We start from the raw sequence: 11,217 nt of genomic DNA, 5'->3' as shown, positions 1-11,217 counted from the left end.
GGGATATTAGGTTCAATTTTTCCTCTATGATAAATCACACAGTGATGAGCATGTTTGAACATACATCACTCGGCACATCCCCTCAGGATGAATTCCTAGAAGGGGAATTACTGAATCAAATCATATGTCTCCTTTAGAAGTCAGGATATATATAATAGGAAGAGTCAGGCCTGATTCACAGAGCTGCTTAAAGGATTACATAAATTATGTAAGACTCTGGCCTAGTGCTTGGCACAGACACTGAGTTCCATGAGTGTGAGCCTAAGGGGTCCCTGGGAGAGGAGAGGTAAATGTGTATGCCCCTTCTCCCTGGTGGCTCCACCTGCTAGACCTTCCCTTCCTGGAGCTTGCTGACTGAGCCAGATGGGATTCTCAGTCTTGTCTGATCTTTATTATTTTAATCATTGCAGTCTTGCCAAGCGGCGGGCTGGTCAATGTTTAACAGCCAGATTTCTGGCTGGTGGGGGGCACTCTGATTGGTAGCATTGGTCAATTTCTCTGGTGTAAATACTCCCACTGTGGCCAATTTCAAACTACGACCATGATGTCACCAAAAGCAGTGTTGGGATGAGATGCATAGTCTCACAAGCCAGTTGGAACTGGCTCCAGATCACCAGCCCTTGTCTTTCTAGCTACCCATATCTCCCTTTCCTCCCTCTCTCTTCTTAACCCCTCCCCATTTAGCCACCACGCTGGGGCTTTTCTGAGGTGATAGAGACTTAACATTTTGTGGGAGGTGAATGTTGCTGAAGAACAAGAACATCCTCTCCCACTTCTCCAAAGGAGAAACTGATGCTCATGATGGTCAAGATGACTGCCCCAGGTCACCAGCCAGATGATTTTTCAAGGAGTCTTATTACCTGATTCCTGCTTGGGACATTTCTTGGATGGGAGGCAGTGCTTCCTGCAGGAGAAATAAACTTTCTTTTCTAGCCACTCCTTTTCTTCCTCTTTCTCTTCAGCGACTGCTCTCCTGGATCCACAAGAGGATGAGGCCCAGGCTTTGCCCTCAGGAGCTAAGAGCAAGTGGAGAGGCCAGACACACATGAGCAGCTTGCCGAGTTATTACCACTTTCTCACTCAAGTTCTTCAATCAACAGGAGCTTTATACCACTTTCTCACTCAAGTTCTTCAATGGCTTCTCTTAACACTCAAGACAAATCTGTTTAATGTGTCCCTCCCTGCATAACCACCACCCTCCCCCAAATGTCAGCTCCTGAGAGTAAGAATCCTTGGTCTTCATTTTTGGCTCCCTGGTGCCTAGCATAGAGTCTGCCACAAATCAGGTGCTGAATAAATACTGTTGAATAAATGCAGAGAAGAAAGAGCTGGGTGGAAGCTGGAGGAAGGGGTGAGTGCGGTGTGGTTACAGTCCTAGACTTTGCACTGACTTGCTTCAGGACTTTAGACAAGGCTCTCCCGTTTCTGGACCTCCATGTCCAAAACTGTCAAGAAGACATATTGGATTCTAGCAATAGTTTAAGAATGGGGATTAAAAAAACACCTCCCAGTTACCTCATGTGACAGTAGTTGTACTTTTAGTATCCATTGATGGACCAAAAATCATGACAAACATAAAAACAACTGCCAAACTTTTAAATGTGGTTGTATTTATCAATCACAGCAGCATCTACATTCATTTGAAAGACATTCAGACTGTATGTGAGAGACACATTGTGCATGTAGTTTACAGACAGCACTAGGTGCCACGTGGTTTCCAGATGCCTTTAGCTAAGTGGCCCAGGTCATCTCAGAGTCCTTCAAGTATGAGGGGCTTATGTCCCTAACATGGGCCACAGGAGGTGTGTAACTTGCATTGGGTCACACAGCACATGAATGGTGGATTCAAACTCAGTCTTCTCCACCTTGGGTTCCCTTGACTCTGGCAGCCTGCTGACAGCACCACTCCCCTTCGGCTTCCCTGGAAATGAGAAGCAGAAAGGCCTGAGAGCACCGAGACTGCCTAGGGTGCGGGGGCGAGGTGGATGTCAGAACGCTGACAGCTCGAAATGACACGGAACATACTTCAGATGCCTTGTGTGTGGTTTAGGAGCGGCTGGAATTACACCCTCAGGGCTGAGCCAGCATTGTTGGAGCCAGAGCTGAGCCTGGACCCTGCTGAAGCAAGGCCCACATGGGGGGTCTTGGCCCAGGGCCACAGAGCTGAGCAATGGCAGTGAAGGCAGGAGGCAGATTCCTAGCTGGAAGTCAGCACATGGACCTTTTACCTTTCCAGACAGGTGTGGTCATTCATTCATTCAATTATTCATTCAGCAAGGTAGTCAGTCAGGCACTCAACAAATGCTCACTGAGCCATGCTCCTCTGCAGCCTATCATAGGGTCCAAGCAGGAATTGCTCCCATTCCGCTGGGGAGGCAGGCAGGGAGCAGGAGCATGTGATCCAGTCTCTGGGTACGGTCAGGCCAGAGGTGCCAGCAGGCCTTTTGCCTGGAGAAGGAGCAAGAAATTGGGAAATGTTTTCTAGCAGATGAAATGGTTATCCTCTGTGAGTGGTTCTCAAGGGACAAGCAGGAGTACACCAGGCAGGTTAGGGAAGAAAGGGCCCTGCTGGCAGAGGGGCCAGTGGGAGAAGTAATTAGTTCCCTCTCTACCTTTGGATGGGAAAACTCTCCGGGTTTTCATTTGCTTATTTGTTTGACAATGTGGAAACTGAGCTTTTCAGAGGGAAAGATGAGACTTATTGCTATAAAGGACTTGGAGATGGAAGGGCTAGTTAGACAAATACATGAGACAGTATTTGTATCTAAAGCTGGCCAGTCGGGTTGTTGTAATTTTGATTAGCAAAAACGCAGAGTGGGAGGAGACTTGGCACTTACTTGGCTCAGTATAGAATGTGTGTGTTGCAGGGAATCAGGGAACAGGGAGGGCGGTGAGAAATGAGGAAGGAGGGGTTCACTGGCCAGTCGTGTGGTGCCTGCCAGCCATGCTGATGACGGGGCCTGAGCCCTGAGAGCGACAGGGAGCCACTGGAGGTGTTTAAGCAGGGGCCACAGATGAAGCGTTGCTCTAGCTGCTGAGTGAAGGAATCCAAGGAGGAGGCAGGGAGACCAGCCAGGAGGCTGCTGCAGTCTTCAGTGAAGAGAATGGATTCAACAGAACTTTCTGAGAACCAACAGGTCTTGGAGACTGGAGGTGGTTGGGGAGGGAGAGAAAGGAAAGGATGAGGGCCAGTTTCTGGACGGTGTGACAGGTCGATGTTTAAGCCACCATCTGAGATGTACAGCTGAAGGTTCTCTCTCCATCCCCGTCTTGAGTGAAGGGGAGTGAAGTGTCTAATGTGGCCCAGAGCCACAGCCTTAGTTCACATCTCATCACATGGTCAGCCTTCTAGCTGGTCTCTTAGCCTCTAGCCTCTTCCCTCTGTAGCCCATCCCCTGATAGACTGAGTGACCTAAATGAGACATCTGATCATGTCACTCCCCGGCTGGAAAAATTTCAGACTCCCTGTCTCTAGAAAGGTCCTACTTGGTCCAGCACACAAAGTCATCTCCAATCTGAGCCCATTTACATTCCTGTCTCAGTCCCTTGGCAGTCTACACCAGCCACAGTGAATAATAGTAGCAACAACAACAGCTAACAGTTACACAGCACTGATATGTACCAGGCAGTGTTCTAAGAACTTTACACACATAACTTGCGTAACTCTAAGAAAAACACTTCCTAAAAAGTCTTGCACATCCCAGAATGGACAATACACACTTGCCTTCAGATCTTGCACCCAAGGTTGTCTCCACCTGGTATTCGGCCATCAACCTTCCACCCATCTGATACATATTACTCATCAACTTCTCCCAGTCACTATACTAAGTACCAGGGATCCAAAGTTGAGTGAGACATGGTATGTGCCCTCAGTGCATACAAAGTCGAATGGGGCAGACAGACACATGAAGGAACAATTATAACATGATAAGGTAAGCGCAGTGATGGAGATGTTATGGAGCCACAGAGATTGAGCCCCTAATCCAGTCTGGGGCCTTCCTCACTTGGCCGCCTGGAGCTTTCCCCCTTCTGGGATGCATTTCCCACTTTGCCAGACAGGGTGAGGTCTCTTCTTCTTGCAGTCCCTACTCTACCCACAGCATACACCAACGACCTTTTATGGGGGAAGTTCAGGGGCTGCTTCCACCTGAGCACAGTGAAGGCAGAGAACAGTCTGACTCACCATAGGATCTCGCACCTAGGGCAGCCTGGACACAGATGACTGGAATTTGCTGAATGAAAGAGCATGAGGAATAAAGAATCACAAAGGGGGCATCCTCCTCCTGGGTTATTCCCTGACACTCTCTCCAGAGTCAGGCCTGTACTTGCTACCTTTCCGGAGCCTGGCTCAGGCCCTCTGGAGTCAGATCCTGCTGGTAAGGATGGGGCTGCAGCCGTCATCCCTAGTTCAGGAGCAGCCTGGTCAGAAAAGGCCTTGCCAGGCCCAGCCAGCGGGAAACTGCCTGCCTCGGGCTTCTGAGGAACAAGCAGTATCCTGGGCAGCTCTAGTTTTGGGCGGAAGAGGGAGGAAGCCCTGCAGCAGCCTTCAGGACCTCTGAGTGGCAAGAGATGGTGTTGGGGAATCTGAGATTTCCTTGGCTGCAGAGCCCCTTCTCTGCAGACTCTGGGCTCTGAGATTGGTGGAAGCTGTGATGGAGGGCTTTAGAAATAAATGACTCTGGGATGGCCTCAAACTAGAGGTGTTTGAGGAACATTCCAGGAAGCCTTCAGGAGCCTCAGGCTGGTCCCTTGGGCACTCACTGAGTTAACATGGCTCTTTCTTCCCAGAGCTCTGAAGGGCAATCATGAAGATGGGTATCTTGGGCCAAGGACCTGAAAGGGCTTTCTGCCTCAGCCCTCTCTCCTAGGCAGAGTAGTTGGGAAGCCCTGGCCCCTACCCCATGTTCCTTGCCTCAAGGTCTGTCTTGGCTAGTGGTGCCTTTGCAGAGCTGGGGCTGGGGGCAGGGAGTCTTGAGGGCTAGTGCTAACAGCTTAGGACAAGGGTGGGAATTTCCACTCCTATCTAGAGAGTCATCGACGCTGTGTGCCCTGACCTGGGCCTTTGGCCTCCAAAGGGCAGTGGGAAGGCCGGCCCCAGGGCCAATCCCTGGCCATTAATCCCTCCTGCCAGCCCGAATATCCACCCAGTGTGGTCAGACAAAGGACTGCCCAGCCCAGCCACTGTGTTCCTCCCGCCCCAGGGGCTCCACTCAGACGCTGGGCCGCCTGGAATCCAGGCCCATGAGAAAGAGGCCGCCTTCACTGGCCATCTTATGCCCGGATGCTCAGCCGCATCACGTCCGGCCCAGGGCCTGTGAAAAGAGGGCCCAGCCACGCTGAAAACACGGATTAGCCCTTGGGCCGCCCCCTGACACTGGCCTGCTCGGCTCCAGCTCCGGGAAGCAGGCCCAATAGAGGGGGCCAGACAGGCATAAAGAACTGGCAAAGTCTGGGTTCTCACCCCTTTGGCCTAGTTCCCCACCCCCACCCTTCCCAGGATTAGCATAGCCAACCACACATTCAGTTTCATTTATTGAACATGTACTATGTCCTAGGCTGTACACATTGACCAGAAAACTGAAAGTACAAGGAAACTGCACATAGCCACAGGTGGTAATAAAAGCCACTTTTCCCTCAACCCCCTCACTGCCTGGAAGTGTGAGATGGAGGCTGTGGTGGGTGCTTTGGAGGGGCTCCATCACTAAGGGAAGGTGGGAAAGGCAGTGTATGAGACCTTGTCAGCTCTGGTCTGCACTTGAGTCTAGCTGCAGGATTATGTTGCACCTGGTTGAAAATATGCAGGTGCTGAAATAACTTCTCTGGCCCTGCCTCTCTCCTTCCCCTGGTTTAATACTGATTATGCCAATTGTGTAGTAGGAAAAGAAAGCACCTCTTGCTAAGTGCCATTGTGGGCCAGGCACTTTCATATATGATCTCATTTGGCTCTCAAAATGCTGAGAGGGGGCTTCCATTATTCCGTTTGAGGAAATCGAGGCTCATGAGGCTCAAATGAGAACTGGCCCCAGGTCACTCTGCTCTTGAAGCTAGATTTCCTAATGCTGCAGTGGCTTGTCTTGCCTTCTTCTTTGGTGAGCTGGGCATTGTGACTGCACCGTCTTGTGTTCCATATGGCCTACCTTCAGGCGGCAGAATGCAGGGTGGGGCCGAGTGCGGTGGCTCATGCCTGTAATCCCAGCACTTTGGGAGGCGGAGGCAGGTGGATCACCTGAGGTCACGAGTTCAAGAGCAGCCTGGCCAACATGATGCAACTCCGTCTCTACTAAAAATACAAAAATTAGCTGGGCGTGGTGGCGGGCGCCTGTAGTCCTAGCTACTTGGAGGCTGAGGCAGGAGAATTGCTTGAACCTGGGAGTTGGAGGTTGCAGTGAGCCAAGATAGCCCCACTGCACTCCAGCCTGGGTGACACAGCAAGGCTATGTCTCAAAAAAAAAAAAAAAAAAAAAAAGAATGCAGGGTGGGTAGGTTGAAGAGGGTTCTGAGGCAGGCCCTGCTAGAATATAAACTGAGCTGACTCTTCATTGTTGTGGGTTAGGGATTGTCTCTAGATCTCCAAGTGTCATCTCCTTCCTCTCTGCTTCTGTAGCCCCTCTGGCTACCTCTATCGTAACTGGCAGTTGTCTGTCTCTCCACCAGATTTCGAGTCTTCATCTCTGTCTTGCCTGGAGCACTTGCTAAGGGACTGGTCCAGAAGTACTTGGTGAGCGATGAAGGCTGAACTGAGGCCAGCAGAACTGAAGGAGGGATGGATCTGGGATCCATGTGGAATTGACGGGACTTGGCGTTTGCCTGAATGTGGAGAGTGAGTGGGGAGGAAGGAACCCAAGATGATGATAACCACACTTTCATCTGGTGGTGGTGGGAAGGAAAGGGGAGAGGTCCATTTGCTGAGATATGGAATGCTGGAAGGAGAGCCGGCCAGGGCTGGAGGATGTACTGGGTAGAGGAAGAGATGCATTTCATTTAGGACATCTGGGTTTGAGATACCTTGAAATATCCATGTGGTTATGCCCAACGGGCACCTAGATATGCTGACCAGGAGGTGAGGAGAGAAGCTAAGAATCTACTTTGGCAGCTGAAGTTGTGGGAGCTGGAAATACTCTAATTATTTCTAATGTCTCAGCTCAGCCTTAAAGGATGGCATTCTTAGAAGAGTGGGGTGCTAGAGCTTTGAACTTCACATTTAATTCCAGCTCTACCACTTACTACTAGCTGTGTGAAGTCAGGGAAACCACTTAACCTCTCAGAACCTTAGTTTCCTCATTTGCAAAACAGGAATAATAACAGTACTCACTTCACGGGGTGCCCAAACTTAAGTGCAATAATGTACATAAAGTGTTTACCAAATACAAAATGCTCAGTAATGGTGGCTGTGATGCCATCAGCTGAGACTGGGGCTGAGAGAGGGGCCCTTGAGCTCCATGCTTTGAGTTTGGATTTTGAACTGGATTTTGAGTTTGGAGTTTACAGGCCTGCTGTAACTAGCTTTGGTCACCTATACCTAGGGACACTCTATAGCATGGCTGGGGGACTAGGATGGGGCAAGTGAGATGCCCCAAATGTAAGGAGGCCCTGGCTCTCAAGTGCTGACTGCACTTGCAAGGCCCTGAGACTGAGCTCCCCTTAAACTCAGCATCTCAGGCACCTCAGTGGGCTCACTGTCCTTCCAGCCTTGCTCCATGTCCAAGTCCCTTGATCTGCCTGTCCCCAGGACAACCCACTTTAAGACAAGGCTCCTTCACCCTGTGGTTCCCTTGGAGCTGGGGATGGGTCTCTCCTGTCTCTTTGGAGAAGAAGTTTCCCAAAATAGGCTGGGTGCTGCATCCCCCTGGATGCCAGTTGTGAGTGGAATTTCTCAGACAGAGTTTTTAACAAACACTGCCAAAGACCCCCCATCCCCAGTGAGATGTGAGTGTGGTGTTTCTGGGTCAGAAGGCGGCTCTTTCAGACCCCCAGTCTGTGGAAGCCTACATTTTGTACTCTGTGTGTGTGTGTGTGTGTGTGTGTGTGTGTGTGTGTGTGTGTGTGAAGAAAAGCTGTTTTCTTATCAGGGGGGTGTGGAGAGGAGGCAGCCAGAAAGGCAGCTCCAAGTTGTGGATTTCCTGGGGGCTCTTCATTTAAAGCGGCCGCACCACTTTCCACGATTCTGTTTTTTCAGAGAATGCTCTCAAGGCCTGGAGGGAGGGCAGGACAGGGGTATGGGGGAGCGGGGTGGCAGAGAGGCGAGATGGTGACCCTGATCTGGAGCAGTCAAACATCCTCCCAGAGACAAAACCGGCCTGGCTCTGCCCTGCCCCGCTGCTTCATTACCTTGGTCCAGGTTCCCTAATGTCTGTGAGTGGGCCTGACGCCTCCCCATCAGGATACTGAGGGCTGGCAAGGCGGCCTTCATCTCTGTCCCAGCTGGGGATGGAAGGCCAGGAGAAGGATGAGGGGACCGACTACTGGGACGAGCAAAATGGGGAGGGGGCTGGGAGACTGAATGGGTGGATTTGTGATTGGGAATGATCCAAAGGAGAGGGGGTAGAAGGAGGGGTGGAAAGGGAAGGGGACTGACCAAATACAGTGGGATGGGGCCAGGGGCTGATCTAACCGAGATGGGGAAGGGGTGAGTCTGGGTCTGGGAAAAACTGATCCAAAGGCAGAAAGGGAGGGGCGAAATGGAGGAAGGTACCGTGAACAGAGTAAGGGGGCTGGGAGAGGAAATTAGAGGGGAGGCGCTGGCCAGCAGGGAAGGCCTGAGCCCTCTCCCCCGGCGGTGGTTGGGGGGGGCCGTGTCCATATAAAGCGGGTTGGCGGCCCCTGCGGTCCCGGAGCCGCGCGGGCAGGGGCTGCCGCAGCCGATGGCGGGACGCAGCGACATGGATCCGCCCGCCGCGTTCTCTGGCTTCCCTGCCCTGCCAGCGGTCGCGCCGTCGGGGCCGCCGCCGTCGCCGCTCGCAGGAGCCGAGCCAGGGCGGGAGCCAGAGGAGGCGGCGGCTGGCCGCGGGGAGGCGGCCCCCACGCCCGCGCCCGGCCCGGGGCGGCGGCGGCGGCGGCCCCTGCAGCGGGGGAAGCCGCCCTACTCGTACATCGCGCTCATCGCCATGGCTCTGGCGCACGCCCCGGGCCGCCGCCTCACGCTGGCCGCCATCTACCGCTTCATCACCGAGCGCTTTGCCTTCTACCGCGACAGCCCGCGCAAGTGGCAGAACAGCATCCGCCACAACCTCACGCTCAACGACTGCTTCGTCAAGGTGCCCCGCGAGCCGGGCAACCCGGGCAAGGGCAACTACTGGACGCTGGACCCCGCGGCCGCCGACATGTTCGACAACGGCAGCTTCCTGCGGCGCCGCAAGCGCTTCAAGCGCGCCGAGCTGCCAGCGCACGCGGCCGCGGCGCCGGGGCCGCCGCTCCACTTCCCCTACGCTCCCTACACGCCCGCGCCCGGCCCCGCGCTGCTGGCGCCGCCGCCCCCTGCCGGCCCGGGCCCCGCGCCGCCCGCGCGCCTGTTCAGCGTCGACAGCCTGGTGAGCCTGCAGCCGGAGCTGGCGGGGCTGGGCGCCCCCGAGCCGCCCTGCTGCTCCGCGCCCGACGCCGCCGCCGCCGCCGCCTTCCCGCCCTGCGCTGCCGCCGCCTCCCCGCCACTCTACTCGCAGGTCCCCGACCGCCTAGTACTGCCCGCGACGCGCCCCGGCCCCGGCCCGCTGCCCGCTGAGCCCCTCCTGGCCTTGGCCGGGCCGGCAGCCGCTCTCGGCCCGCTCAGCCCGGGGGAGGCCTACCTGAGACAGCCGGGCTTCGCGTCGGGGCTGGAGCGCTACCTGTGAGCCTGCGCCGCGCGGGCAGGCACCTGTGCGACCTGTGCCCCGGGCCTGCGGCGCCGCCCTCGAGCGCTCCACCTCTGCCCCCCACCCTGGCTTGGAGCACACCCTGCGCCTCTCGTCGTGGCCTCCCGGACTCAGACTCCTGCTACATCCTTCTCCGTCCCCCATCCCTGGGAAGGCTCCCACCATGTCGCCACCGGACAGAAGCGTCCCCTTTGACCTGCCAGCCTCTCATTTCTTCTCCCTCCACTTGTGAGCGCCCCCAGCTTTGCGGCGCCCCCCCCCCACCCCAGCGCTGTCTATGGGTCCCTTGCCCCGGAGCTGACTCGCCTCCAGTGAGTCCATACCCCAGGTTTCCTGGTGAGTTCCAAGCCGTTGGAAGCCAGATCTGTGATCCCAAGCCGCCTCCTCCACCGACTGTACTTCATCAACCTTCTCTCATGTTTTTCCGACACTTTAGAGGTCAGACTCCTGGGTTCATGACTTACTTGCTAGCGTCCCTTCATTTCCCCACAAGTTTGCCCCCCAACTCCACTTACCTGTCTGCCCTCAGCTTCTTCCTGGGAGAGAGCCCCCCTTTCACGTAGACACACCTGGCTGCCTTCTTCACGCCCTGAGGACACTTCTTGGAGATTTCAGAGACAGGCAGCACCAGGGCTTCTGACTGAAAGGGGAGTTGGTGGGCCTTTACGTCTGCCCCAGCCCCTGGAAAACTTAGGACTTATTGGGTTATTATTATGTTTAATTAAAGCTGGTTTAATTATAAAGAAAGAAACTTTTTTCTGGGCTTGGTGTGCTGGCTGGTGACTTGGGGGAGTGGTCTGGGGAGACGGGTGAGCTTTATTCTAGATCTTGGGTTGCCACATGAGGTGAACCTCCTTGTGAGACATCAATCAGAAGTTCATGAAATGGGATTAGGAAGTGATTCTCCTAAGTGGCTAACATAATTTTGTTTTAAAAAGGAAGTGATTCAGCCATAGCTGTACACATAGTAGGCCTAGTCAAATGCTATCTCCTGCATCTCAGCCCGGTAGAGACGAGATGGGCTGGGCATGTGTGTGTACACACTTGTGTGAATGTATCTGAGCAGCAGGTTGTCTGCTCTCTGGGATTATTCCCAGCTGCCATGGATAAAGGAGCGCTGGCCGTTGATTCACTCCTCCAGTTAGTTAATGTGCCGAGCCTGTGCTAGGCACTGGGGAAATATTACTGAATGAATGGGCAAAATCCCTGCCTCATGGAGGTTGTGGGCCAGTGGGAAGAGTCATTAATCCAACCATCAACGCTCAGAGAAATAAGGTAAGTGCTCTATAGCCTTGCACTCAAAGTGTGGTCCACAGACCTACAACATCACCTGGGAGCTTGTTAGAAATGCAGAATCTGGCAGGATGTGCTG

At 53.9% G+C, this 11,217-nt stretch overlaps 2 protein-coding genes across 2 annotated transcripts; one reads left to right on the top strand and one right to left on the bottom strand.

Annotated features, from left to right (window-relative positions):
• Positions 1-1,629: 1,629 nt before the first annotated feature.
• LOC129469011 (MAP kinase-activating death domain protein-like) lies at positions 1,630-8,830 on the bottom strand. Its single transcript, XM_055255110.2, has 2 exons — positions 8,329-8,830; positions 1,630-1,921 (listed from the first exon to the last, which is right to left on the bottom strand). The coding sequence occupies exons 1-2, from the start codon at positions 8,798-8,800 to the stop codon at positions 1,776-1,778; spliced, it is 618 nt and encodes a 205-aa protein (XP_055111085.1). The 5' UTR covers positions 8,801-8,830; the 3' UTR covers positions 1,630-1,775.
• FOXE3 (forkhead box E3) lies at positions 8,831-10,607 on the top strand. The gene has a single exon (XM_055269820.2). It carries the CDS (start codon positions 8,862-8,864, stop codon positions 9,822-9,824), a length of 963 nt encoding a protein of 320 aa, XP_055125795.2. The 5' UTR covers positions 8,831-8,861; the 3' UTR covers positions 9,825-10,607.
• The last annotated feature ends 610 nt before the right edge of the window (positions 10,608-11,217 follow it).

Source organism: Symphalangus syndactylus, chromosome 12, assembly GCF_028878055.3.
Source record: "Symphalangus syndactylus isolate Jambi chromosome 12, NHGRI_mSymSyn1-v2.1_pri, whole genome shotgun sequence".
Taxonomy (NCBI): Eukaryota; Metazoa; Chordata; class Mammalia; order Primates; family Hylobatidae; genus Symphalangus; species Symphalangus syndactylus.
Note: the sequence above shows the minus strand (reverse complement) of the source record. Positions and strands in the feature narration are given on the sequence as shown.